Genomic DNA, 27,958 nt, shown 5'->3' with positions numbered 1-27,958 from the left:
TCTCTCCATACACACACACACACACACATAGATAGGTTCCTGAGGACCATTTATTTTTTTGGGGAAAAAGGGGGGATGTGGTTTGTCCTTGGAAGATTTTTGGATCAAATGTTTTTGGGGTAAATTAATTATTTTTGCCATAGGCTGATTTCAATTAACTATTTTCATGACCTAAAATCTGAGGCTTAGAAATTACTCATTTTCTTATAAGCCTTCTGCAACAAAAGAATTTATTTTCAACAAAATTATGGTAAATAATTTCTGTATATTAAATAAATCCCACCCCTTTGAATTTCTTGACAAGTATACTCTGTTCTGATTATTTTGTTCTAATTAATACAATTATTTTATATGCATGTGAATCTGTATTTTGACGACCCTTTCCCTTAAAAATATATCTGACACAATTTGGTCATACATCCATTGGGTGTTTCATATAGCAAATTACAAAAAAAATAAAAATAAACCTCAGAATATCATACAGTTTGTAATATATAATTATGGGTTTTAAAAACCCTCTTTGAAATCAACTGTCCATTCAGACAAGAATTCACTATTGACATATATTCATGTTTCTCCTTTCTACTGTGACATTGGCTTGATAAAATTAACTAGCTAACGTTCATGAATTTGATATGGGTTATCAAATATCTGTATATGTTTATGAATGATCACATAAAATCATAACAAATTTCTATTGGAAAAATGGAGACCTTCTCGAAAGCAGTAACATGTCAAACTGTACTTTAGTATAGAATTGTCAAACAAAATAACCAATCTTGAGCAGATCCATGATTTGTGTTTCCTAACCAACCCCCCCCCCCCCCTTTTTTATAAAAGAAATAAAGGTAAAAACCACACTTAAATAAAGTAGACAATTTAAAACCACACTTAAATAAAGTAGACAATTTAAAAATGCGCAAAGGGCATTAACTCACATTTCAAATGAATTCCATAAGACTTATAAATTGAAGTTATCAATACAAATTAGGCCGTTAGTTTTCTCGTTTGAATTGTTTAACATTTGTCATTTCAGCCTTTTATAGCTGACTATGTGGTATGGGCTTTGCTCATAGTTGAAGGCCGTACGATGACCTATAGTTGTTAATTTCTGTGTCATTTGGTCTCTTGTGGAGAGTTGTCTCATTGGCAATCATACCCCATCTTCTTATTTTTATATATCAATAAAAAAAACTATAATGAAGGAAGGTACTCATGTACTTAGGACGGGTTAGCTTGTCGAGCTCCACTAGTAGATACCCTTGTATTGTTTTTAAAAAAAGCAGTGTCAGCAGAAACTGAACATTTTCAGAACGAAATTTCTTAAAGTTTATACAAAAACCTCACTTCTAAGAATACCATATATACATATGCATAGACAAGCATGTATATATATGCTAAAAAAGAAAATAGTTATTACAAAGGGAAACTTCTAGGTTGCACTTTGTAAATACAGCTGTTTCAGAAACCATGCCTCTTTTGGGGAGATATATGATATTCATAGATATTTTGTTTTGTTTACATACTGGTTCCCACATATGATCTCTATGTTTCATCTTATAGAAACATAACTTGGGAATGTTACCAGTATAATACACATGGATAGCGGCGAAATTGAATTCTGAGGAGGACCAAAAGTGAAGGAAGGGGGAGTACAGTTTAAACTGTTAGAAGTTCGGGGCATATAAATGTTGAAAATATGCCGCACAGCCCTATATTTTTACCTTTGAAAAAATTGAAGCACATATGAACTTTCCATTTTAGGATATAATTTTTTACGAAACTTCATAGTAAAAGTGGCACAGTTTTAGCCGTAAAAGGAGTTCCTATGGGAAATTGCATTGTCTATATTTTCAGAAATGCAACCTCTATGGGCTGAGACATGTATAGCTGATTTTCATGAGCACAAAGGTTTTGCTACAGTCAGTTTTGAAAACTAATTTAAATATTGCAGAAGGATGGTCTTTTACGGTTTCTATAAGCAATTGAAACGTGTTACTAGTATGGTTAAGGAATTTTTACATGACATATACGTAGAATGCAGTGCTACAGAAAAAAAACGACCAATTTTTGATCAAACCTATTATATTTTGAAACTATTAATAAATGGAACAAAGAAATTTAACTCTGACGAGTGGTTACCAAATCTCGAGTTTGGAGTGTATTGGCCAAATTTGTCAAACTTGGATCTAGATCTAGAGATCCAGCAAAGTCGTCATTAGTTAAAATTGAGAATTTGAATATAGTTTATGACGAAGATTTACAAAGCAGAATGTCAAGTGATGACCTACCGGTACATGCTGTTTCTACAGACTTGGCAACATATATTATTATACAGATAGCATAGACATTTCAACTTTACATTCATTCTTGTTGCAAAAACAGTACAGTGTAACTACAAAAAAATGCCACCGTCATGGTAATAGTGTTTTACTTTCCTGCATTAATTGCCTCGATACATGTATTTTGAATTAATATAAAATGAAAATGATTGAAACTTGTTATTTTATGTACATGAAAATCTGACAGATAAAGTCTTATTGAAGTCAAACAGTGCTAAAGGGTCATTTTGAACTTGCTGTGAGCTTTTTGTACATGTTGAAAGCATCACTGTGACTTTGAGTTGAAGAACAGCAACAAAAGCTCTCTTAATTTGCTAGGATTTTATCAAGTAAATATAAAGATTTTGTGTCATGAATCTATACAACATATCCCTCCTTTTTAATTTAGATATAGTAATTGGTGATTTGATAAATTTTCTCTACATGTCTCATTCCATTGGAAAGATTCCTATGCGTATCCACAATAGTGAACCAACCATATCCCCTCAACGTTCTTCTTTTAACAAATTATTTAACAGGCCAAAAGGGCTAGCTTGACCTGTAATTACTTGCAGTCCTGAATCCATTTGATCCATTTGTAAAGAGGCTTATTATACCCATGCTAGTGATAGCTGGGGATATATAATATTCATAATGTCGGTCTGTCTGTCCGTCCGTCCGTCTGTTTGTTTGTAATATATCTACAATCCTTAAGTCCTCTCAAAGTATAGAATGGATTTAAACCAAACCAATGATATGTCTTGTGAGGATTGTGAAATTGTGCACCATATGTTTTTTTTTCTATTTACGGTTTATGGGGGGAAATCTGGACCAAAAAGGAGAAAATCAGTAGTGGTGTAGTGTAACTACCTGCGGCCAGCAACTCCTCCGCAACCACTAAAGGGTTTAGTGTGAAAGTTGTATGAGATATTAATTAAATATTTTAGTTGTGCATCATATATTTATTTTCAACAAGGTGGGACCCCAGAGGGGGATTGTTGACGGGTCCAAATAAGAGAACTATCATTAATATAGGATAACACCTGTTAAACCACAATTCCTTCCAAATTAAAAAAAAATACATTGAGTACTATGATCATTTGCCGAAATTGATTTTTTTTTTTATTTTGTAGATATATGATTAGGGTTTAAGAAAAAACAATTGGCATTAAAATATTTTTGCCACTTTAGAAAATATAGACTTTTAAAAATTAGCAAATTTCACCATTTTAGCAGTTTCGTAAAACTTCGGATATTTGGACCAGAATGAGCATATATAGGAAAAAAATTTAACCTCAGGTATTAACATATTTTGACAGTTAAAATACAGTATTACAACATATTATTACCATTAAAACAGTTACATGTTGATAACCACTGGTATTTGTCAGCTTAAAACTGCTGAAATTGGCTAATTTTCAGCTTTATTTTGACCATAAATGGCTAATTATAGATGGCGCTCCGTATAGGGATTAACAATGAATATTTAAAAAAGATATTTTGCACTGAGAGTAGTTGCTATGAAGATATCATGTATGCAAAATTTCAGGTTAATATGATAACATTGCATTTGGAGCCTATTGCATGGTTTTCTGGTAGACTGACTCTTAAGTAGACTTATTACAGGGTTTTTACTATTATGAGCAAAATGACGGCTGCCACATGTGGAGCAGGATCTGATTACCCTTCCGGAGCACCTGAGATTACCCCCAGTTTATGGTGGGGTTCGTGTTGCTCAGTCTTTAGTTTTCTATGTTGTGTTTTGTGTACTGTTGTTTGTCTGTTTGTCCTTTTTTCTTTTTTAGCCATGGCATGGTCAGTTTATTTATAACTTATGAGTTTGAATGTCCCTTAGGTATCTTTCGCATCTCTTTTACTGTTTTCTGCTTTGTAAGAACGGAAAATTAACATTTATCAGTATGGGGTGAAACAATTGTGTTAATTAGATGTCAAACGAAAATGCATAGGATTATATTTTGTACATATAAATGTCTTTATTAATACTAATTATGATCAAACAATACGTGAAAATAAAATACTAACCTAGTGGCGTCGATATAATTCCATTTAATCCCGGGTACTCTCCTAAAGCTTTTACGACATTTGTTTGACGTTGTGGCAAATTTAATCCGTCTACTTCACTGCAAATTCCATTTGAAAGGAAAGTTGTTGAATTATTCCAAAATGTATCTTGAATAAAGTAAGCAATTGAACCCATTTTGTAAGCTAGGGGTTCCGGATTGCCAACAGTTCCAATGTTTAAAGTTCCATCTAAATGACCTCCTTTTATTTTGTAGAAATCGTTATGGCTCAGTTTAGAGATATCTAGTTTATAAACCGTACCATATCCCATGTAATTTTCAACAGATACTGATCCGACATCCGTGTCGTACTACATGCAAAAGAAAATGAATCAAGTCTTAAATTTTATAATATGAACATTTCTTAAAACATGATTTGCAAATACCAACAAAATTGCCCATGCAGATGTGATGTAATCGTGATGATTTCCAACTGTAAACATCCCATTTTACAGCAGTAACAAACCCTCTGCTCCGTCATATAGTGTTTACATATATCAGTTAATGCTTTACGCTCCTACATGTTCATACTATGCGGACTTCGTTAACTGGGGTGTGCTCCTTACACAAAATCTGCTCCAACAGAGTTATGAGGAAGAGTGACTGAAATTGACACTGCATAAGGTGTACGGTCACCATTACGAATTGCTTGACTGATACGACGTAACTGTGTCTCAACTCCGTAGCGACATGATTCGCGGTCTAAGATCCAAGTATAGTCGTCTGGTCTGTATTTTATCGATTGATGGATTTGCATGGGGTTGATGCATGCAGAGTAGGAGACACTTACCCTGTCGACACACCCCGTCTCTCTCCTTCTAGAGTCCATGTGTTTCCTTAAATGTTTGTTTGTTACCTTGATTTGTCTCTTCTTAATCGGTTAAAGAGATTTGAACATCGGTAAACTACTATAGCCTTAATCTATATATTTTTGTTAAGCAATTTTCACTGCATTTTTTAATCAAATTTCAAATATAATAAAAGTTCGATTATTCTCCAAGTGCGTATTTCTAGTCTTCATGATAATCTTTTTGTATTCGATTACAATTGCAGATGGGTTTTTTTTTCATATATGTGTTTTTACCTTTCATTCATGCAGACTAGCACTAACTTAATTCATGTCTCTGTTTCAGTACTTATGTGTGATAGAATCAAAATAGAAGACATATACTCCATCCAATCTAAAATGTATTGTCTCTATGACTGCAGTTATGTATTTTAAATGATATGACATGTTCATTGATATGCATTCACATGTACATTAGTATAACACTTGCTCATACCGACAGTAGGATTTCTGCTATTTGTGACGCTGATTGTTCAAACCGGTTTACTGTTTTTGTTCCAATATCCACTCCAACAACCACGTGCTGTTATTAGATTGAAAAATATAAATTTGTAATGTATTGAAGATAAGCCTTATCAGTTTTGATTTATTGCATGCTGCACACTTTGTATTACTACATATGCTGAAAACGAATAGATCTTACATATTGAAAGCGGTGGTACGAATTGGTTTACCGATAGATGTGTCTGCGTCTCAACTAACTATCGACATGATTTAAATACCAGATCAGTCGTTTGAACTGTGAATTTACCCATTACATGTATGTATTAGATACAAATCAAAGGTAACAAAGAAACAGGCCGGTAACAAGCGTTGCCGGATAGTTTTTCTGCACGAGTAGTCAGGTGAAGGTCCGAGGCGATAGCCGAGGACCTTGACCTGACTACAAGTGCAGAAAAACTATACGGCAGTTTGTTTCCGGCCTGTTTTTTGTTACCTTTGTTTTGTATCTGACTTGTACGACGTTTCAAAATTAAACAGATTAGAAACTTAAATGACCATATACAAGTTAATGTAAGTTACAGTTACAGTTACAGTTTAAACAAACTTTTTTTTTCACTTTCCTTCAGCCGAGAGTTTTTTTTTCTCAAGAAATTCAAAAATCTAATAATTTTATAAAAAAGAACCATATCAAGTAAAAGATGAATGTCGTACACATTTGAGACTTTTTAACACGTAACTTTGCAAGTAAGTAATGTATGAAAAAGATTTAAGAGGTAAGCAAGCTAACATTTGATTTTTATTTGGGGAAAACGGAAAAGGGGGGGGGGGGGGGGTTAAACATTTAAAATAACAGGCTTGGTCCTTTTTTGTTGAAAAAATGCAGGATGTGCCATTCCAGTTCCCATTCCCCCTTAAAAAAAATAATAAAAATCGTCCGTTTGCTCCCAAATATATGAATTCAATATATATGATTTCAATAACAATATAAATGTATAAAAAGAACGAATTTCTTATTTCATATGTGAATGAAATGTTATGAAAAAATAGATTTTGGCTTGTTATTAGATATATATAGGCATATATTTTGGTTTTTTTTTTTAAATTTTCATGCTTGTAGGTCTCTAATAGTATTGATCAGGATTAAACACGTGTCACAATATGATCCAATCGCAGCTTACCGTCCAAAATTGGTGACATAAGTTGAAAGATTTTCTTCAAGATTTGCTGCCTATTTGAACATGTATTACACGGACACTTTTTATTTATAGGATCAATCGTGCATTAGTGAGTTGATAGGGATTTTATCTTTTGATTTGATTTGATTTTTTTATATATATTTCCTGTCTTTTATATTGAAATATAAACGTCGGTACCAGCATTTCTTTACTTTCAGCATTGTCCAGAATACTATTCATGTCCATATATTGAAAAATACATTTACGGACAGACCATTTAGCTTCAAAAGGGGGCATGTTTTTTTTTCTGAGTAAGAAAATTATTTACTTTTTCAACGCTATCACCAAATATTTTTTTTCGAAATTAGCACTATAATATACTGTATTCGGAAAATCAGGAATCAGAACATTATTTTGTCATCTGCTTGACCACACTATATTTTTTCTCATAAAATTGGGGATCAGAATATTTTTTTTTGGAAAAAACCATAACCCCCCTTTCGAAGTTAAATGGTAAATTCCGTAGTGTACTGATATGAATAGTAATAAACTGGAATTGTTTAAAAAAAAAATATATAGTTATTTGATGCCAACGTAAATATTTTGATAAAAAAGACAGGAAATATGTCGGTGAAACAAAAAGTTCAAATCTGATTGAAATTTAAAGTGCCCATGAACTCACTGATCATGCACGAGTGATTCTATTCATCAAAAGTGTACGTGTAACAACTAAAAAGTGTCCGTGTATCATCTATAAAGTGTCCGTGTAACACTCGTTAATATACTGTTTTTCTATAGCTCTGCTGGGGGCAATGTCGTACAAGTACTATCAGCAATTATTTCATATCGGTTAAGAATTAGCTTCTCTTATTGGATAACAAGGGGCCACATGACATTCTTTATTCTTTAGTAAAAAATTTCATCGGTCTTTAACAGAAAAAAAAAAAAAACAGAAAACCGGTCGTTAACGAACTTTTACATGTTAATGACCAGTGGGGCGTGGTTTCTCTGTTTAGAGTGATGTCGCTTTAATAAAACGCAATCGCGATTCAGACGTTTGGAACATGGCTGAACTGGAAGGCACGTCTGCTACAGACAACTCAATGATCGTTTTGCCGTACTTTCCGATACTGATAGATACAAACAACTCAGCAACAAGAGTTATAAAATTATAGAAAACTTTATTGTGTATTTATATACTGAAAAATTGCACTTAAATGAATGGCAGTGACTTATAGTTATCACTATCACTGTTCTTTACTCTTTCATACAGAAATCGTACAATAACTCGAGTTTGCTTTGAACAATTTGAATTTATGAGAATTTTTAAAAACATGGTTCCTCAATGAAATAAACATAATAGTTATTGAAGAACTGGTCATTATCGTGATACAAATGTACATGGACTGCCTGTAGGACAGTGGTATTGACTGCGACAGCGATAATGACCTCGCCTACGGCTCAGTCATTATCGCTGTCTTAGTCAATACCACTGTCCTGTAGGCAGTCCATATATCACGACAATGACCAGTTCTTCAATAACTATTATATAATTGTTACATTTTGTAAAAGTTTGGATTTGCATTGTGGTGATACATGCATAGCAGAAGACGCGTACCCTGTCGACATACGCGGTCTCGCTCTTTTCGTATCAATCCCTCAGCTTTTGACTTTTACCTTTATTTGTATCTTCTCAATTGATTGATGAGATTTGAACATCAGTTAACTACCGTTAATATGCTATTTTATGTATTGTTTTAATGATTTACTTACAGTTCCCCATATATCTAAGAACTGACGATATATAGCTTGGTTGTATTGTACAGGCAGATGACAAACAGCACTTGCAAACTGGTCCGTGACTTTATGAAGATCAGGATACATTGGTGGTAAGACATATCTCGTTCTCCCCTTGTTACATACAGTTTCTGTATCTCTAATCACGTCGTGATTATCATTTGTTCTGTGCTTAATGTCTTTGAAAACTGTTCATATACATACATATTAAAAGTGATAAGTTTGACTGAACTATATTCGAAACAGAGTAAGCAAAACGGCTATTTGAGTTCGCACATTTTTTTTCTTTCCTCTGCGGAATTTGAACCAATGCTTTGTGTCTTGCACCCTAGACTACAGATGCATAGGCTCAAACTCCGCCGCTGACGAAAGAATAGCAATTTGCCACCGTAATTTTGAAGATTAAACATTCTTGGGCTAAATTTTTAGACGAAGTATATGTATTTAGAGTGGTTTTAGCCGCGTCAAACCTTAGTTTATCCAATTGATAAATGTTTTTTTGTGTCGTAGATTGATGTATATAGACATATACAAAAAAAGTCCATTGATGAGACTGTATGTTAATTTTAAAATATGATCTCCCTTACGACAGACAAAACGACTGTTTTGCGAAGTATTCTATCTACAAGCCACAATACATCGTGCACTATGTTGTGACCCTAGATGAATTTAGGCAGACGAGAAAGGGTATCTCTAGACTATCTCAACAGGCTGAAGCTAGCGAACAATAACTAGCGAACAATAAGCCAGCGAACAATAAGGCGATATATCTAAAAACCGAAAAAATGAATAAGGCAGCAACGGCCGTTAAATGAAAAATATTTAAAAAGGCAGAAATTCCGTCCAAATATTGCAATTTCAACTCTATCATGAAATGGTATTTATCCCATCCATTGATAAAACTAGTCACATCTCTTTTTAGGCTAATATTTAGTACCACAATAAATCTGCATCTGTCAACGGATTATTTGTAGGTGTAAGACCACCAATGCACCCACTTCAATTTAGAACGTATGTAAAAGTAGTCCTTCCCTGTAAAATATAGCACCTTTGATGTCATTGTTTAATTGAACTAAGATACACATTTGCAGAAATGGGTGTTGGCCTATTCCATGGCTTCTAGATACAATAAGGAGGGGTGTCACGGGGTATGACTATATAGGTCTTGTAGAGGAGAAACAGGCGCATCTTTTGCGCAAGGTATCGAAGGGCGCTATGTTCAAAAATCTGAAACTAGAGCTCAAAATTTGAAAAAAATGTAAAAAACGGGGGGGGGGGGGGGGGAGGAGGTTGGCCTATTCCATGGCTTCTAGAGAAAAATAATGAGGGGTGTCACGGGGTATGACTATATAGATGTTGTAGAAGAGAAACAGGCGCATCTTTTGCGCAAGGTATCGAAGGGCGCTGTGTTCAAAAATCTGAAACTAGAGCTCAAAATTTGAAAAAAAATTGTTAAAAACAGGAGGGTTGGCCTATTCCATGGCTTCTAGAGAAAAATAATGAGGGGTGTCACGGGGTATGACTATATAGGTCTTGTAGAGGAGAAACAGGCGCATCTTTTGGGCAAGGTATCGAAGGGCGCTATGTTCAAAAATCTGAAACTAGAGCTCAAAATTTGAAAAAATAATATGTAAAAAACAAGGGGGTTGGCCTATTCCATGGCTTGTAGAGAAAAATAATGAGGAGTGTCACGGGGTATGACTATATAGATCTTGTAGGAGAGACACAGGTGTATCTTTTGCGCAAGGTATCGAAGGGCGCTATGTTAAAAAATCTGAAACTAGAGCTCAAAATTTGAAAAAAAAATAAAAAAGGGGGGGTTGGACTGTTCCATGGCTTCTAGAGAAAAATAATGAGGGGTGTCACGGGGTATGACTATATAGATCTTGTAGAGGAGAAACAGGCGCATCTTTTGCGCAAGGTATCGAAGGGCGCTATGTTCAAAAATCTGATACTGGAGCTCAAAATTTGAAAAAAAAATTGTTAAAAACAGGAAGGTTGGCCTATTCCATGGCTTCTAGAGAAAAATAAAGAGTGGTGTCACGGGGTATGATTATATAAGTCTTGTAGAGGAGAAACAGGCGCATCTTTTGGGCAAGGTATTGAAGGGCGCTATGTTAAAAAATCTTAAACTAGAGCTCAAAATTTGAAAAGAAATGTAAAAAACAGGGGGCTTGGCCTATTCCATGGCTTGTAAAGAAAAATAATGAGGGGTGTCACGGGGTATGATTATATAGGTCTTGTAGAGGAGAAACAGGCGCATCTTTTGGGCAAGGTTTCGAAGGGCGCTATGTTCAAAAATCTGAAACTAGAGCTCAAAATTTGAAAAAAAAAATGTTAAAAACAGGAAAGGTTGGCCTATTCCTAACCCGAATAATTCAGTCGTTATATTCCACTGCTCTACGATGGCTACATTAACGCCTGAAGGCCTTGTCAATAAAAGATCGTCAAAAAATCAATCGGAATTAGCTCGGGATTTACCTATCTCGATAACATTGAGCTATTAGCTGATTGGCTCTATCACCCAGAGGGCACCAATCAAAATCCTCGATTCGTGACGCGTTTTTATTGTATAAAGAATTCAGGCCCTCGCGAGTGGGAGAGTCGATCACGGGGTGGGACTGAATTATTCGGGTTAGCCTATTCCATGGCTTCTTGAGAAAAATAATGAGGGGTGTCACGGGGTATGACTATATAGGTCTTGTAGAGAAGAAACAGGCGCATCTTTTGCACAAGGTATCGAAGGGCGCTATGTTCAAAAATCTGAAACTAGAGCTCAAAATTTGAAAAAAAAATGTTAAAAACAGGGGGGCTGGCCTATTCCATGGCTTCTACAGAAAAATAATGAGGGGTGTCACGGGGTATGACTATATAGGTCTTGTAGAGGAGAAACAGGCGTATCTTTTGGGCAAGGTATCGAAGGGCGCTATGTTCAAAATTCTGAAACTAGAGCTCAAAATTTGAAAAGAAAATGTAAAAAACAGGGGCGGTTGGCCTATTCCATGGCTACTAGAGAAAAATAATGAGGGGTGTCACGGGGTATGACTATAAAGATCTTGTAGAGGAGAAACAGGCGTATCTTTTGGGCAAGGTATCGAAGGGCGCTATGTTCAAAATTCTGAAACTAGAGCTCAAAATTAAAAAAAAATGTAAAAAACAAGGGCGGTTGGCCTATTCCATGGCTCCTAGAGAAAAATAATGAGGGGTGTCACGGGGTATGACTATAAAGATCTTGTAGAGGAGAAACAGGCGCATCTTTTGTGCAAGATATCGAAGGGCGCTATGTTCAAAATTCTGAAACTAGAGCTCAAAATGTAAAAAAAAATGTAAAAAACAGGGGCGGTTGGCCTATTCCATGGCTCCTAGAGAAAAATAATGAGGAGTGTCACGGGGTATGACTATAAAGATATTGTAGAGGAGAAACAGGCGCATCTTTTGTGCAAGATATCGAAGGGCGCTATGTTCAAAAATCTGAAACAAGAGCTCAAAATTTGAAAAAAAAATTGTTAAAAACGGGGGGGTTGTCCTATTCCTTGGCTTCTAGAGAAAAAAAATCAGGGGTGTCACGGGGTATGACTATATAGGTCTTGTAGAGGAGAACCGGATGTGACGTGCCATGATTTGGTGGTATTACACCTGAAGAAGGCATTTTTATTTAATAAACTGAAAGGGACTTTTTTCTTTGTAATACTGTTTTTTTCAAGCATTCCTGTCATGTTTTGTCATAATCAGTTCAATAGTTTGAGAAAAATCTAGTATAATGTACGACGACATCTTCAGCGATTCGTGCAAAATTTCTTCGAATTATCCAAACCAAGCCGCATCATGATAGAATATAGTGTGGACCAATAATGATCAAATATTTATCTCATCTGCCTACAAACAGTTGAATATGATACAAACGATGACTTTAGGATGATAAATACCACTAATGGACCCCTTTGTCTTCTTTATAAGGTCTCTTTTGGTCCATTTATACATGTCATTTCCTCAAAATTTCAACTTTTCAGGCCAATAAATAAAAATAATGAAGTAACTTTCACTCATTTATGATAGAAATGTTATAATAAATTACATTGAGTGATTGAAGTATTCAAGCAGAATGAACAATCCATATAAAAGTTTACTGGAGGTTTTAATAAGTCCTTACGTAAAATTTAAATTTACGCTGCTTTCCAGAGAAGGACATAATAAGCTTCTGTATCAGTGAATAATTTGTTGGTACTGCTTTAAAAAATAATTACATTTACTTATAACTATTGTAGAGGGCACACAGCCGCATAGTTTGCGCAAGGCTTCAAGAGGTGCTATGTTTAATTATGTCGAAAGGAACTAAAATTTAGTGAGGAACAAAGCCAACTCAAATGTCAGACAAGAACATGACAACCGTGAAAAAGACATATCAGAGTCAGCAAAGAAGAATTTCTTGTCATATGAAGTCGAAATGAAAATCCAAATTCCCCCATTACATGAAAAAAGAGATTGCAAAATGTGTAATGTAAGTACTGATAAAGAGAAAGCTGAATACTGGCTGAATTTTTTTCAAGGGTATTTCAAAAAGAAAACGATGAAGATGAAAGAACTTTAGTGCGAAGGCCATCTGGTATACAACCTAAAGTTCTATATACTATTACAGACTTAATAGACAGTCTACTTTGTATTACTTTCAACAGTTTATTTATATCAGAGCTTTTGTACCAGAATAAAACAAAATCGGCAAAGATTACTGCATTGTTAAAAAGATATGATAGTAAAACTGAATACAGACCAGTTAACTTTATCAATGACAATCCATGCGCCACATCCTTAAAGACGGTATAAGTACCCTCGTCCACGTGCGGGCATTGTCTGATATAAATAAATGTATACTAGGCAAAAAAAAGAAACGTTACCCTGGTTTTTAATTAAAAGAAATTACATAAATTAATTTATAATATTTTCAAGATTACAACTAGTGACCTGAATGATTTATCTATCATTTACTATTTTGTTAAAAATTCGAAGACGACGTTACGTCATTTTCTGATTTCATACAAAGAAGCATTTTTTCAAACATTTACCTGTATAGAGATGGAATTGAGTTGTCCTTTTGATCATTAAATGTGTCGAGCACTATATTGTTAACAAAAGGTCGCATTAAAAAATTGAAAAAGTTACACGTAAGTCAATGCCACGTCTACGTCATAATGAGAGAGAACGAGCTATTGGGATGTTGGCAGCAAAAATGACTCTAATACAGAATGCAAATCATCCCAATGTCTCTAGAATGACTATTGAAAGGCTGAAGACTCGTCTTAGAGATACTGACACGACAAATAATCGTCCCCGAGGTTGCAGGCAACGTGAAACGAAGTTACGTCAAGACAGGCACATTCGCATTATTCAACTCCGGAATCGATTTGTAAACGTGTCACAAACAGCACGTCAAACTCATGGAAGAAACAACAACAGGCCATATTCCCAAACAGTTTGTAACCAACTGCATAAAGTTGGCCTAAGAACTCGATGATCATGGGTAGTTTCTTCAAATACTGGAACATGAACGACAACCATATCACCATTCTGAAAGCTCCGAGGGCCAGTTCGGATGCTTTAATGAAATGGTGGGTCATTAAAAAATTAAAAGACAGCACGTATGAAACCTAGTGCGACCAGATTTAAACGGATATAGAATGAATGAAGATAGAATATGATGCAGCAATAAAAAAACATGAGAAAAAATAATGGACAAGCTGGACAAGTATGACCACAAACTCAAACATGCAGAACCATTTGATTAGTTAACTTCACGAAAATAAAATGGCAGATGACAAAGTGATGAATGTTTGGTATGCAAAGAAATAGGAAGACCAAGAAAGAGAAATTCATTAGATTGACGGAGTGAGATGTGTTAAAATAAAGTAGAGTAGATATCGAAACCTTAAAAATTGAGGGTAATACGTTGCATCATAATCATACCTCTCGTTAATACCACACACATGACGTTTACTATGTGTCGCACTTAATGTAATGTCACGTCACTTTGACATGTTACTATGACTAGTACATCTATCACAAAGTCAAGAAGTCTTTTATTTCTATCTTAAGAAGGGAAAATGGATACAAAGCTAAAAGCCATTCGTTCCGGACACAAACGAGCACTTACAAGACTTTGGAAGAATTTTGGAGACATAACTGCAGAGATAGTTTCGATATAGAAATAGAGGAAGTCACAGCTATTTTAGATTCCGTGTCACAGAAAAGTGATATTCAGAAAGGTCTTAATGATAAAATTGTAGAAGCTTGCTCGGATGAATACGTGGTGGAAGAAATTCAGCAAACAGATCAGTACATGTTCGTTTAGATTAAAAAATCCGTCAAATTAAAAACTCAGTCAATCCTCACAATCAACAAGTCATAATTTACCCGTCAATACTACCGTTTTTCAAGCTAGTCATGTTACTCCCTCTGATACACCCATACATATCATGATTTCACCTACAGGCAATAGTGTACCCGCAAGCGACTCCTCTCAATAGAACTCGCACGCCAATTGATTCACGTCGACACCTCTTGTACAATAAAATGCAGCATAGTTTTATACTAGTAACCCTGCTATATCAGAAAAAACCGTTTAACCCATTGGTTACAAGAAACCTTTACATTCTCATAACCTTTACAGTTTTGGAGAATCATCAAGAATATAGACCTTCTAGAGAGGCTAGTTTAAACATACTAGTAGTTATCTTTAGTGGATTTGGAAACAAGTTATTGTAACTTATATTAATCATTTCCCTCTCTACTTTGCTGGTGCGAGTGCTACCTTATCGATGCGGTACGAGGTATTCAGAAGTTCGGGAACCCTGTATTTCCTCATCGTTGAAATCGTGGGAATTGGTAAACACGCGGAACCGACCCTGTTCATGTCTGCATACAAGTTACAGTACACCTTATTTTCTTTCATATTTCTTATGACTTGCGGCCACAGGTCTTAAGTCGATCTCTGTTTGGTGGTGTTTTTGTTGGTGAACGATATCATCTAAAGTACCAATCGCGCATGTGCGCGTAGATTTGGCTTTAAAGTATTTGATCATCTTTCCATCATGGTGTGGTCCCAGTGGTCGAGAAAACTCGGCTTTCTTCCATTCTGGCGGGATCAACGTCGTGTTTTCGGCATAGCACTTTGACCTCTTTGTTGTGGAATTCGGTAACCTTTTCCGTCCATAGTTTTATGAAAATGCTTGACTTAAAAACGGTATAAAAAGCAACCTTGATCGTCACACCTTCTTGGTCTTGGGCAGAACTAAGCAGTCGTATTTGGCAAGGAAAACATTGATGATGCTAAGAATAAACGTGAATTCTTTGTTCTGTTGAGATAGAACTGTAATCCAAGTTTCGCCTAAACGAACAGCGCTCAGGCATCGTTTCTCGAATTTACGTCGAAATGTTTTATCCGTCCAACGAACTTTTCTATTGAGTCGCCCAGACCGATTGAACTTTGGTGAATATGAGGTGTCAAACGGTGTCGCGTTCCATCTTCTTTCTCATTGTTGGATTTTATATAGTGCAAAGTTAACAATGCATGTTCCTGTTACTCACATAGTTGCGAGTTGTTGTATTCCTATGTTGAGCATCGACAGCTCATTTACATGGCTTGGTTCCACGTGGGTGACAAGGTTCGAATCACAAAGAATTTAGGTACATTTGATAAGGAATACACACCTTCCGTTGGACCAAAGAAGTGTACAAAAAGCAGAGATCATGACGATACACAACTTGAGCGACTCATGGACCAAGGTGTTTGGGGTTCTTACTGTATGTAATCGTTTTTTTCAGCTTAGTACCAGGTCCCGTGAAGTTGTGCAACAAACGATCGGGGCGGGTTTTTTTAGTTTGTTCATGAAACATCCACTGGTTGTACTCATAAAGTGGAATATCCTCGATCCACCCCTCCGTCGTCGCCCCTTGCTAGTCGTAAATTGGAAGCGGCTGTTTGTCTTTGTATTCTACTTACACTTCAGACTGCCGTAAGCCGTTATACGCCGACGCTGCTCAAAAATGTACTCATCCGGTCAGGTGTTTATGTTACGATATTTTGGGAAATCTCTTCATCAACCCATCTATCTACTCCTGCAAAACGCACTGGGGAAGAGGTTCTTACAAATGACATAAGCGAGCTGATATCCGATATAGGTAAATGTCCCACATCACTCACCAATGCCATTGTTCGTCTTCGAACAGACCATCGGGAATTGACACAAACAGTAAGATCTTGGTGGTTTTTGATGAATTGGTGCTAAGTAAGCAAAATAGTGCGAAGACTTTTACGTCCGAGTAGGACTCAACAACGCTGATTGATTCTATCTCTGTCAAAACTGCTTTAAACTCTCGCGCAAGACGATCCAACTTCAAGATCTCTTTCAACAATACAACCAGAGTTTCCAGACACATTCACCGTTCGGCCCTGGCCTTCAAGGTGGTCAAATCTGGTCTGAGCCTTACGGCTTTGTCACCATCAAACGCTAATTTTTTCTACGGTATTAAACACTGGATGATGTTTTCTAAAACGCTTTCAAACGCTTAAGGGAGTTTTTGCAAACGCTTTACATAAAATGACGTTTGTTATACTAATTATTGCCTATTCCAAGCAGCATGAAACACTTCACATGAAGTTCCAGGATGAAAAGCATACCATCAAATCTAGTAACTTACAATAACTACTTGACAAACAAGGTTTAGTCGTGATCTTAACGAGTCTTTAAACCAGTCTTAAAAGGACAAGAGAAAAAAAACTGCTTCTTAGTCAACCAAGTCGAATGTAGACCTCCTTGTAGTCTTACCACTATCTGCACTGCCTCCTCCATCTCCTAATTTGCAGATACATTACCTATCGATGCAGATAAACTTGCTTCCCTCGGACATCGTACACAGCAGTACCCAAATCTCAGCATTGGAGTTTGCGAAACATCCACCTAACCGTCAACGTTCAACGCTACCCAGTCATTTACTTCAATGATGAGGCTGTTTCTCCTCTACAAGACCTATATAATCATACCCCGTAACACCCCTCATTATTTTTCTCTAGAAGCCATGGAATAGGCCACCCCCTGTTTTTAATAAAATTTTTTCAATTTTTGAGGTCCAGTTTCAGATTTTTGAACATAGCGCCCTTCGATACCTTGCGCAAAAGATGCGCCTGTTTCTCCTCTACAAGACCTATATAGTCATACCCCGTGACACCCCTCATTATTTTTCTCTAGAAGTTATGGAATAGCCCAATCCCCCTGTTTTTAACAATTTTTTTTCAAATTTTGAGCTCCAGTTTCAGATTTTTGAACATAGCGCCCTTCGATACCTTGCGGAAAAGATGCGCCTGTTTCTCAACTACAAGACCTATATAGTCATACCCGTGACACCCCTCATTATTTTTCTCTAGAAGCCATGGAATAGACCAACCCCCATGTTTTTAACAATTTTTTTTCTAATTTTGAGCTTTAGTTTCAGATTTTTGAACATAGCGCCCTTCGATACCTTGCGCAAAAGATGCGCATGTTTCTGCTCTACAAGATCTATATAGTCATACCCCGTGACACCCCTCATTATTTTTCTCTAGAAGCCATGGAACAGGCCGACCCCCCTTTTTTTACTTTTTTTCAAATTTTGAGCTCTAGTTTCAGATTTTTGATCATAGCGCCCTTCGATACCTTGCGCAAAAGATGCGCCTGTTTCTCCTCTACAAGACCTATATAGTCATACCCCGTGACACCCCTCATTATTTTTCTCTAGAAGCCATGGAATAGACCAACCCCTATGTTTTTAACATTTTTTTTTTTAATTTTGAGCTTTAGATTCAGATTTTTGAACATAGCGCCCTTCGATACCTTGCGCAAAAGATGCGCATGTTTCTGCTCCACAAGATCTATGTAGTCATACCCCGTGACACCCCTCATTATTTTTCTCTAGAAGCCATGGAACAGGCCAACCCCCCTTTTTTTACTTTTTTTCAAATTTTGAGCTCTAGTTTCAGATTTTTGAACATAGCGCCCTTCGATACCTTGCGCAAAAGATGCGCCTGTTTCTCCTCTACAAGACCTATATAGTCATACCCCGTGACACCCCTCATTATTTTTCTCTAGAAGCCATGGAATAGGCCAACACCCATTTCTGCAAATGTGTATCTTAGTTCAATTAAACAATGATATCAAAGGTGCTATATTTTACAGGGAAGGACTACTTTTACATGCGTTCTAAATTGAAGTGGGTGCATTGGTGGTCTTACACCTACAAAAAATCCGTTGACAGATGCAGATTTATTGTGGTACTGAATATTAGCCTAAAAAGAGATGTGACTAGTTTTATCAATGGATGGGATAAATACCATTTCATGATAGAGTTGAAATTGCAATATTTGGACGGAATTTCTGCCTTTTTAAATATTTTTCATTTAACGGCCGTTGCTGCCTTATTCATTTTTTCGGTTTTTAGATATATCGCCTTATTGTTCGCTGGCTTATTGTTCGCTAGTTATTGTTCGCTAGCTTCAGCCTGGTATCTCTGGAAAACTTCCGTCGTGGAGTTTTCACATTCTTAGAATTATATGTACAGATTAGTATTCAGTATGCTACTAGTACAATCTTTAAGTGAGGCATGCCAAACGTTTTACTGAATATGCATGCGTCATTAAATGAGGAAAAATAAATTAGAGTGTAACATAAAGACCTGAAGCAGGTAAATAATTCGATAAAAATTAACAAAAAAATAAACGCATATATAAACACAAAATATGTTTTACCCCACCTCATTTTTGCGCCTCTCCCAGGTCAGGAACCTCTAGCCTTTGTTAGTCTTGTGGTTTTAAGGTTTTTTTTCATGTCTTTGTTTCGGAGTTACATGTAAGTGTGGCATCCATTTCGTTGAACTAGTACGTATATATTATTGTTTAGGGGCCAGTTGAAGCCCGCTCCGGATACGGTATTTTCAGTTGCGTTGAAGATCCATTAGTTGCCTTGGGCTGTTATCTGCTCTTTAGTCGGGTTGTTGTCTCTTTGACACATTCCACATTTCCATTCTCTATTCAATAGAGAAGGTGGGATAGTCCATTGATTTCCAATATTCAAACTGCCTTGAATAACAAAGGAAAATGTTCGGCAAAGGTCTTTTGATCAGTATAAATAACATGGAAAATAGCTCCACTGGGGACGGTTTATTTTACACAAAGGTTAGGATACATATACTAACCTCTACTTGCTGAAAATGCATACGGCAAAACTGAGCTGTCACCAGGACCTGAAAATTAACTTTATCAACGAATATGGTAAGATGGTGTACAAGCATTTCCTCAATTTTCACTTCGTAAAGATAAAGATTCCATGGTGGATATAGAGAAAATAAGTCTAAGAACGGGAGATCATTCTGATGAATAACCAATATAATGTCAATGCATGGAGTAAAAACAGGTAAACATTGCGTTCGATTAATACAGGAGGTATTTTTCTTAAAATAAAATTATCTGATAATCAAAAACAAATTATCTTAAAACACCTACACCCCTTTCAAAATTGTCATTCATGTGTGCTCTTTCTAAGTTTAGCAACGTTTAAAAAAAATATCAAGAAACAAAGTATTACTGAGATAAGTGTTGTAACTGATTGAAATAGTTTTTTAATTTACAGCTAAATATCTATTTGTCTGGTGATACTTTTGTGTCGCTTGATTTGCTGTCTGATTGACATATCTCCTAGTGTCGCTAAGTAAACTCAATTTGCGACAGTAAATATACGTTTTACGAATGCCAAGCTTAAATTACAATACAGTTATCTCCTAATTCAAACTCATAAGTCGAAAATAAACTGAAAACGCCATGGCAAAAAAAGAAAACGACCAAAAGACAAACAACAGTATACAAAACACAACATAAAAAATAAAAACTGAGCAACACGAACCCCCCCCCCTCCCCAAAACGGGGTGTGATCTCATGTGCTCCTGAAGGGTAAGCAGATCCTGTGGTACCCGTCGTGTTGCTCATGAATGTACAAACCATGTAATAAGTCTAATTCGGTAGGTCACATTCGAGAAAAAAGGTGGACGGGATTGTGGTCATCTGTGAAACAGAAATTCCATGACGGTCTACCAACTCATGACGGCGTCCGTAAAATTTTTGAAGGGATGATTTCAACTTAAATGTTGCTTGTTTCTGAATCCTATTTGTGAATGTGAATATATATTGTAATTCCTATAATTCATAATAAAGTTTACACTAACTTAAATGTACCAGTAAGCATGCAATTCCAAACTTATTTCCAGTTGTCCTGCAAGAAACAACTTTTTGTTTAATGAGCATTTGTCAGTAGTAATGATAAAAGTTCTCTTTAATTAAGTTGTTGTTTCTTGGCTGCGCATGATGTTTCAACAATGTCAATAACGATGGAAAACTGCATAATTTCTACAATTGTCTTTGATTTTATAAAGACAACGGTGCATATTATGACGTACTTGTAACGGTCATTACATCAAAAATCGTTTGTTATTTATTCATATTCCTGGATTATTTGCATTTCCGAACTTTATGTGCAAATTTGAAATAGTTCTCAAAAACTTTATTTTCATGGACCAAAACCGGGCCTTTATTCTCCTTTCGAAACACTTATCAAAATATACAAAATTAGATCCATTTAATTTTAGATTGATGCTTTTAATTGAACAAAAATACATGTACTGAAGATGTGAACATATTTCTATTTAAATACCTCTACCTACCGAAATTTAAGAATATTCTCGTATATGAAGGTTGTTATCTTAATTTTTGAGCGACAGTGGATTTTTTTAAAGATATTGGTACGATGATTGCCGGTAGTTCCGTTCGTCAAGAAAGTCCATTTCAACGAAAAGTACAAACTAATCCGGACAACGAATTTAGCGGATTTGAGGGTATTTTTCATAAAAAAAACTATTGTTGATATAAATTTATATTGGTTACATGTTTTAAAACCTATGGTTTTGTCTAATTTGTTAATAAAATATTGTATTATACAACGCGACGATTTTTATCTATGTGGTTGTTTTTTCCCAGACTTTTGCAGCTGTAAACATAATCAATTAACATATTGAAAAAGATAAGAAAAGTCATAGTCTTGTCTGACTAGTTATCATAACTTTCTTAAAATCAAATTACCAAAAGTAACAACATCTCCCAGCAAATAAGCCTGGTACGACTTCCCTCCAAAGAAAACAGAAGTACTATTGTGGGTTGTACAGTACGTTTTGTTATCGCTATCAAATAATTTCATTGCTGTATTTGATGTGAATTGTAATACATGTCTTGTACTTTTCAATCCAGGATCAACTCCAGTTAGTGAAAGATCTCCTCCATCGGGGTTTCCCAGAAGAATATTATAGCCAAGCCCAATGAATCGTGACCCATCGGCTAAACAGAATACACATCTTAGCAGAATAAACAATGTAGTGAGACTGTGTTTCATGACTTTTATCTAAATAATGAAATTTAAAAATGAAAAGGTTAATGCGGGACATGCGTAAATCGAGAATTAATATGCGACTATAGTGACTCATCCTGCAAGTGGTTTTTACGGCAAACTGACCAGAGTTTTTTGCAATGTTCATTTATCTATTCTGTTTTATTGAAATATTTACACAAGGAGCATTTGCTCTGAGAGATAGAGCTTGTGTATATTCCAAGTTTCGTTTTCTTTCATTCCCCAAGATTAGTCCATGAAACAATTGATGTCTGTTCTTTTTTTAAAAAAAATTACCAATACATATTTACAATGTAGTAGTCAAAACAGAATCGAATTCACCAACAAGTTACCGTTTTGTCTTTATTTCACATGTTTCTTGATAACAAATTTTAATTATTTTGTATAAGAATTTTATAATAATAAATCTTTCAACATTTTCAAACTTTAACGTGTTGCCAATGCTGCAATGATTATTTACATTTTAGGATTTTTTTCTGAATTGAAACAAATCAAATATAAATACATACCATATTTTACTCTGTAATAAACCTGGCTGGAAATCAAAATGTTTTCCGCATGTTCAGCTGAAAAGAACTTATAAGAAGTAAAAATGTTTTATCTATTTCTTTCTTATCAAGGTAACAAGATATAACTAGCCAATCATGAGGAGGATATCACTTCCTTGTCTTAATGCCTACGCAGACCAGACATATTGAGGTTTATGCAATTAGTTTGAACTAGAGATAGGAAATAACAACCAAGACGCGTGTTAAGAATACCTCTTATCTTACCTTGCCGATTGCGATAGTGCGATCCATTACCTATCATTATACTTATCCGTTAACTTTTCATCGTTAACTCCATATAAAACTTCCAGACCAACTTAAACAGATTAAAATTAGCAGGAATAATAGTGTAGGTTATTATAAAAAAAAAAACGTTTATACTCATATGATTCGACCATACGCGTATGATCCGTATAATTAATACTTTTGCTGTTAATTGCATAAGGTATGACCCTTCAGGTTGCACTTTGTAAATACAGCTGTTTCTGAAACCACGCCTCTTGTTTATCTCAGAGATTTTGAAGAATTTAACTCAAATATGAAGTTTTATAAATATTTCATGAAGATTGAGAAAATCCTAGACCTAAACTATGATGATTCAGCATAAATTCACAGTTTACAGTATGTTTTGTTTACTTAAAGCCCTGAATTAAAAATAAATTCATAATATATGCCTATTTGTAATTTAAATTGTTTAGGAGTGCTTATATATACTCTTCGCAGTCATTGCAACTCATTGATCCTTCTTAAATATTTTTGGTGGGGTGTTTTTGTCCTGTCGATAACCCAAAAGTAAGTCGTAATACCTAAATGTGCTTTTTTGTGACTGCGGCATAAAAAGTACAAGCTAGAATTACAAAAAGACCTCAATAAAACTTACAATAGTGTGTTCTATCCTAAATATGTACCAAATATTCAACATTACTAGAAACAGGGAAAACATTTAGGAAATGTGAGGCCCCAGGGGCAAAAAAACAGAGAAAAATGCCTCCCCCTGGGTCATAAAACAGATAATTTCACTTCTAAATGCTATGATTTTATTATTTCAAAGGTCTTTTGTAAAGAAAACAATAACTGTGCTAGGAAGTTATGCAAAAATCAGATGTAAGCAGTCATTTCTATCAAACTTTTAGTGCATTTATGCACCAGACTGATATCTTCATAAATACAACTTTTGCAAATATGGCTTTGTTTAAACACTTCTAGTTCATATATTAACTAACTTATGTTAGATATATGGTTAGGGATGGTACTGTTGTAACATGAATTCTAAACTGACCATTTGATGCAGAAATTGTGAACCTTCATTGACAAATAGGCATATAGTTAGATATGGACTGGAGACACAGGCAGGATTGGATACTTTGTATAATCTTGAATGTTGGAATGATTAACTACTAAACATTACATTTAAAGTATTTTAAAATGCTTTCAATTTGTTATCAGAATAGTTTCAAACAGGTTTTAGACAGTTCATGTCAGAAAACATGCACATAGGGTAAGCTGGCAATAATTAAAGTCTTGTTTTCAAATTCTTTCAAAAATTGAAACAGGGGTAGGGGTATAAAATGTACTGTAAAAGGAAACTTAGAGTATATGCAGTGATTTCTTTAAGGCTATAATTCTGATAAATAAGTATTGTTGTGAGAAAAAGTGTTTTTAGAGAGTTTTCTATTTGAATAAATGTTTGTATAGGTTGCACTTTGTAAATACAGCTGTTTCTGAAACCACGCCTCTTTTGGGGAGATATATAATATTCATAGATATGTTAATTTGTTAACGTACTGGTTCCCATTTATGATCTCTGTGTCTCATCTCATAGAGACATCACTTGGGAATGTAACCAGTATAGAAAAACATGGTAGCGCCTAAATTTTAATTCTTAGGAGGTCCAAAAATGGAGGTAAGGGTAGTATAGAATTTTAGTATAAGTTTAAACTCTTAGAAGTTCAGGGCATATAAATGTTGAAAATATGCCGCACAGCCCTATATTTTGACCTTTGAATAAAATAGTAGTGCATATAAACTTTCCGTTCTAGGATATTATTTTTCACGAAACTTCATAGTAAAAGTGTCACAGTTTTAGCCGCAAAGGGAGTTCCTATGGGAAATTGCATTGTCTATATTTACAGAATTGCAACCTATATAGGGTTAAAAATTAGAACATACAGAATTTCACAAAATCTTGTTTATCTCAGAGATTTTGAAGAATTTAACTCAAATATGAAGTTTTATAAATATTTCATGAAGATTGAGAAAATCCTAGACCTAAACTATGATGATTCAGCATAAATTCACAGTTTACAGTATGTTTTGTTTACTTAAAGCCCTGAATTAAAAATAAATTCATAATATATGCCTATTTGTAATTTAAATTGTTTAGGAGTGCTTATATTTACTCTTCGCAGTCATTGCAACTCATTGATCCTTCTTAAATATTTTTGGTGGGGTGTTTTTGTCCTGTCGATAACCCAAAAGTAAGTCGTAACACCTAAATGTGCTTTTTTGTGACTGCGGCATAAAAAGTACAAGCTAGAATTACAAAAAGACCTCAATAAAACTTACAATAGTGTGTTCTATCCTAAATATGTACCAAATATTCCACATTACTAGAAACAGGGAAAACATTTAGGAAATGTGAGGCCCCAGGGGCAAAAAAACAGAGAAAAATGCCTCCCCCTGGGTCATAAAACAGATAATTTCACTTCTAAATGCTATGATTTTATTATTTCAAAGGTCTTTTGTAAAGAAAACAATAACTGTGCTAGGAAGTTATGCAAAAATCAGATGTAAGCAGTCATTTCTATCAAACTTTTAGTGGATTTATGCACCAGACTGATATCTTCATAAATACAACTTTTGCAAATATGGCTTTGTTTAAACACTTCTAGTTCATATATTAACTAACTTATGTTAGATATATGGTTAGGGATGGTACTGTTGTAACATGAATTCTAAACTGACCATTTGATGCAGAAATTGTGAACTTTCATTGACAAATAGGCATATAGTTAGATATGGACTGGAGACACAGGCAGGATTGGATACTTTGTATAATCTTGAATGTTGGAATGATTAACTACTAAACATTACATTTAAAGTATTTTAAAATGCTTTCAATTTGTTATCAGAATAGTTTCAAACAGGTTTTAGACAGTTCATGTCAGAAAACATGCACATAGGGTAAGCTGGCAATAATTAAAGTCTTGTTTTCAAATTCTTTCAAAAATTGAAACAGGGGTAGGGGTATAAAATGTACTGTAAAAGGAAACTTAGAGTATATGCAGTGATTTCTTTAAGGCTATAATTCTGATAAATAAGTATTGTTGTGAGAAAAAATGTTTTTAGAGAGTTTTCTATTTGAATAAATGTTTGTATATAGGGTTAAAAATTAGAACATACAGAATTTCACAAAATCTTGTTTATCTCAGAGATTTTGAAGAATTTAACTCAAATATGAAGTTTTATAAATATTTCATGAAGATTGAGAAAATCCTAGACCTAAACTATGATGATTCAGCATAAATTCACAGTTTACAGTATGTTTTGTTTACTTAAAGCCCTGAATTAAAAATAAATTCATAATATATGCCTATTTGTAATTTAAATTGTTTAGGAGTGCTTATATTTACTCTTCGCAGTCATTGCAACTCATTGATCCTTCTTAAATATTTTTGGTGGGGTGTTTTTGTCCTGTCGATAACCCAAAAGTAAGTCGTAACACCTAAATGTGCTTTTTTGTGACTGCGGCATAAAAAGTACAAGCTAGAATTACAAAAAGACCTCAATAAAACTTACAATAGTGTGTTCTATCCTAAATATGTACCAAATATTCCACATTACTAGAAACAGGGAAAACATTTAGGAAATGTGAGGCCCCAGGGGCAAAAAAACAGAGAAAAATGCCTCCCCCTGGGTCATAAAACAGATAATTTCACTTCTAAATGCTATGATTTTATTATTTCAAAGGTCTTTTGTAAAGAAAACAATAACTGTGCTAGGAAGTTATGCAAAAATCAGATGTAAGCAGTCATTTCTATCAAACTTTTAGTGCATTTATGCACCAGACTGATATCTTCATAAATACAACTTTTGCAAATATGGCTTTGTTTAAACACTTCTAGTTCATATATTAACTAACTTATGTTAGATATATGGTTAGGGATGGTACTGTTGTAACATGAATTCTAAACTGACCATTTGATGCAGAAATTGTGAACCTTCATTGACAAATAGGCATATAGTTAGATATGGACTGGAGACACAGGCAGGATTGGATACTTTGTATAATCTTGAATGTTGGAATGATTAACTACTAAACATTACATTTAAAGTATTTTAAAATGCTTTCAATTTGTTATCAGAATAGTTTCAAACAGGTTTTAGACAGTTCATGTCAGAAAACATGCACATAGGGTAAGCTGGCAATAATTAAAGTCTTGTTTTCAAATTCTTTCAAAAATTGAAACAGGGGTAGGGGTATAAAATGTACTGTAAAAGGAAACTTAGAGTATATGCAGTGATTTCTTTAAGGCTATAATTCTGATAAATAAGTATTGTTGTGAGAAAAAGTGTTTTTAGAGAGTTTTCTATTTGAATAAATGTTTGTATAGGTTGCACTTTGTAAATACAGCTGTTTCTGAAACCACGCCTCTTTTGGGGAGATATATAATATTCATAGATATGTTAATTTGTTAACGTACTGGTTCCCATTTATGATCTCTGTGTCTCATCTCATAGAGACATCACTTGGGAATGTAACCAGTATAGAAAAACATGGTAGCGCCTAAATTTTAATTCTTAGGAGGTCCAAAAATGGAGGTAAGGGTAGTATAGAATTTTAGTATAAGTTTAAACTCTTAGAAGTTCAGGGCATATAAATGTTGAAAATATGCCGCACAGCCCTATATTTTGACCTTTGAATAAAATAGTAGTGCATATAAACTTTCCGTTCTAGGATATTATTTTTCACGAAACTTCATAGTAAAAGTGTCACAGTTTTAGCCGCAAAGGGAGTTCCTATGGGAAATTGCATTGTCTATATTTACAGAATTGCAACCTATATAGGGTTAAAAATTAGAACATACAGAATTTCACAAAATCTTGTTTATCTCAGAGATTTTGAAGAATTTAACTCAAATATGAAGTTTTATAAATATTTCATGAAGATTGAGAAAATCCTAGACCTAAACTATGATGATTCAGCATAAATTCACAGTTTACAGTATGTTTTGTTTACTTAAAGCCCTGAATTAAAAATAAATTCATAATAT

General features: G+C 34.7%; 1 protein-coding gene across 1 annotated transcript in view; it reads right to left on the bottom strand.

Moving 5' to 3' along the window:
- Window positions 1-22,590, bottom strand: part of LOC127725986 (uncharacterized) — a gene marked incomplete at its 5' end in the record, with an annotated part of 29,656 nt that extends 7,066 nt beyond the window's left edge. Inside the window, 6 exons of the mRNA XM_052233285.1 lie at window positions 4,365-4,713; window positions 5,686-5,772; window positions 8,642-8,853; window positions 19,883-19,930; window positions 21,816-22,067; window positions 22,569-22,590. Of these exons, the coding sequence (XP_052089245.1) occupies window positions 4,365-4,713; window positions 5,686-5,772; window positions 8,642-8,853; window positions 19,883-19,930; window positions 21,816-22,067; window positions 22,569-22,590 (970 nt within the window). The remainder of the gene's footprint in view (window positions 1-4,364; window positions 4,714-5,685; window positions 5,773-8,641; window positions 8,854-19,882; window positions 19,931-21,815; window positions 22,068-22,568) is intronic.
- Between the last annotated feature and the right edge of the window lie 5,368 nt (window positions 22,591-27,958).

Source organism: Mytilus californianus, unplaced genomic scaffold, assembly GCF_021869535.1.
Source record: "Mytilus californianus isolate M0D057914Y unplaced genomic scaffold, xbMytCali1.0.p SCAF_15, whole genome shotgun sequence".
Lineage (NCBI taxonomy): Eukaryota > Metazoa > Mollusca > Bivalvia > Mytilida > Mytilidae > Mytilus > Mytilus californianus.
The sequence above is the reverse complement of the archived record's forward strand: the minus strand, read 5'-3'. Positions and strand labels throughout refer to the sequence as shown.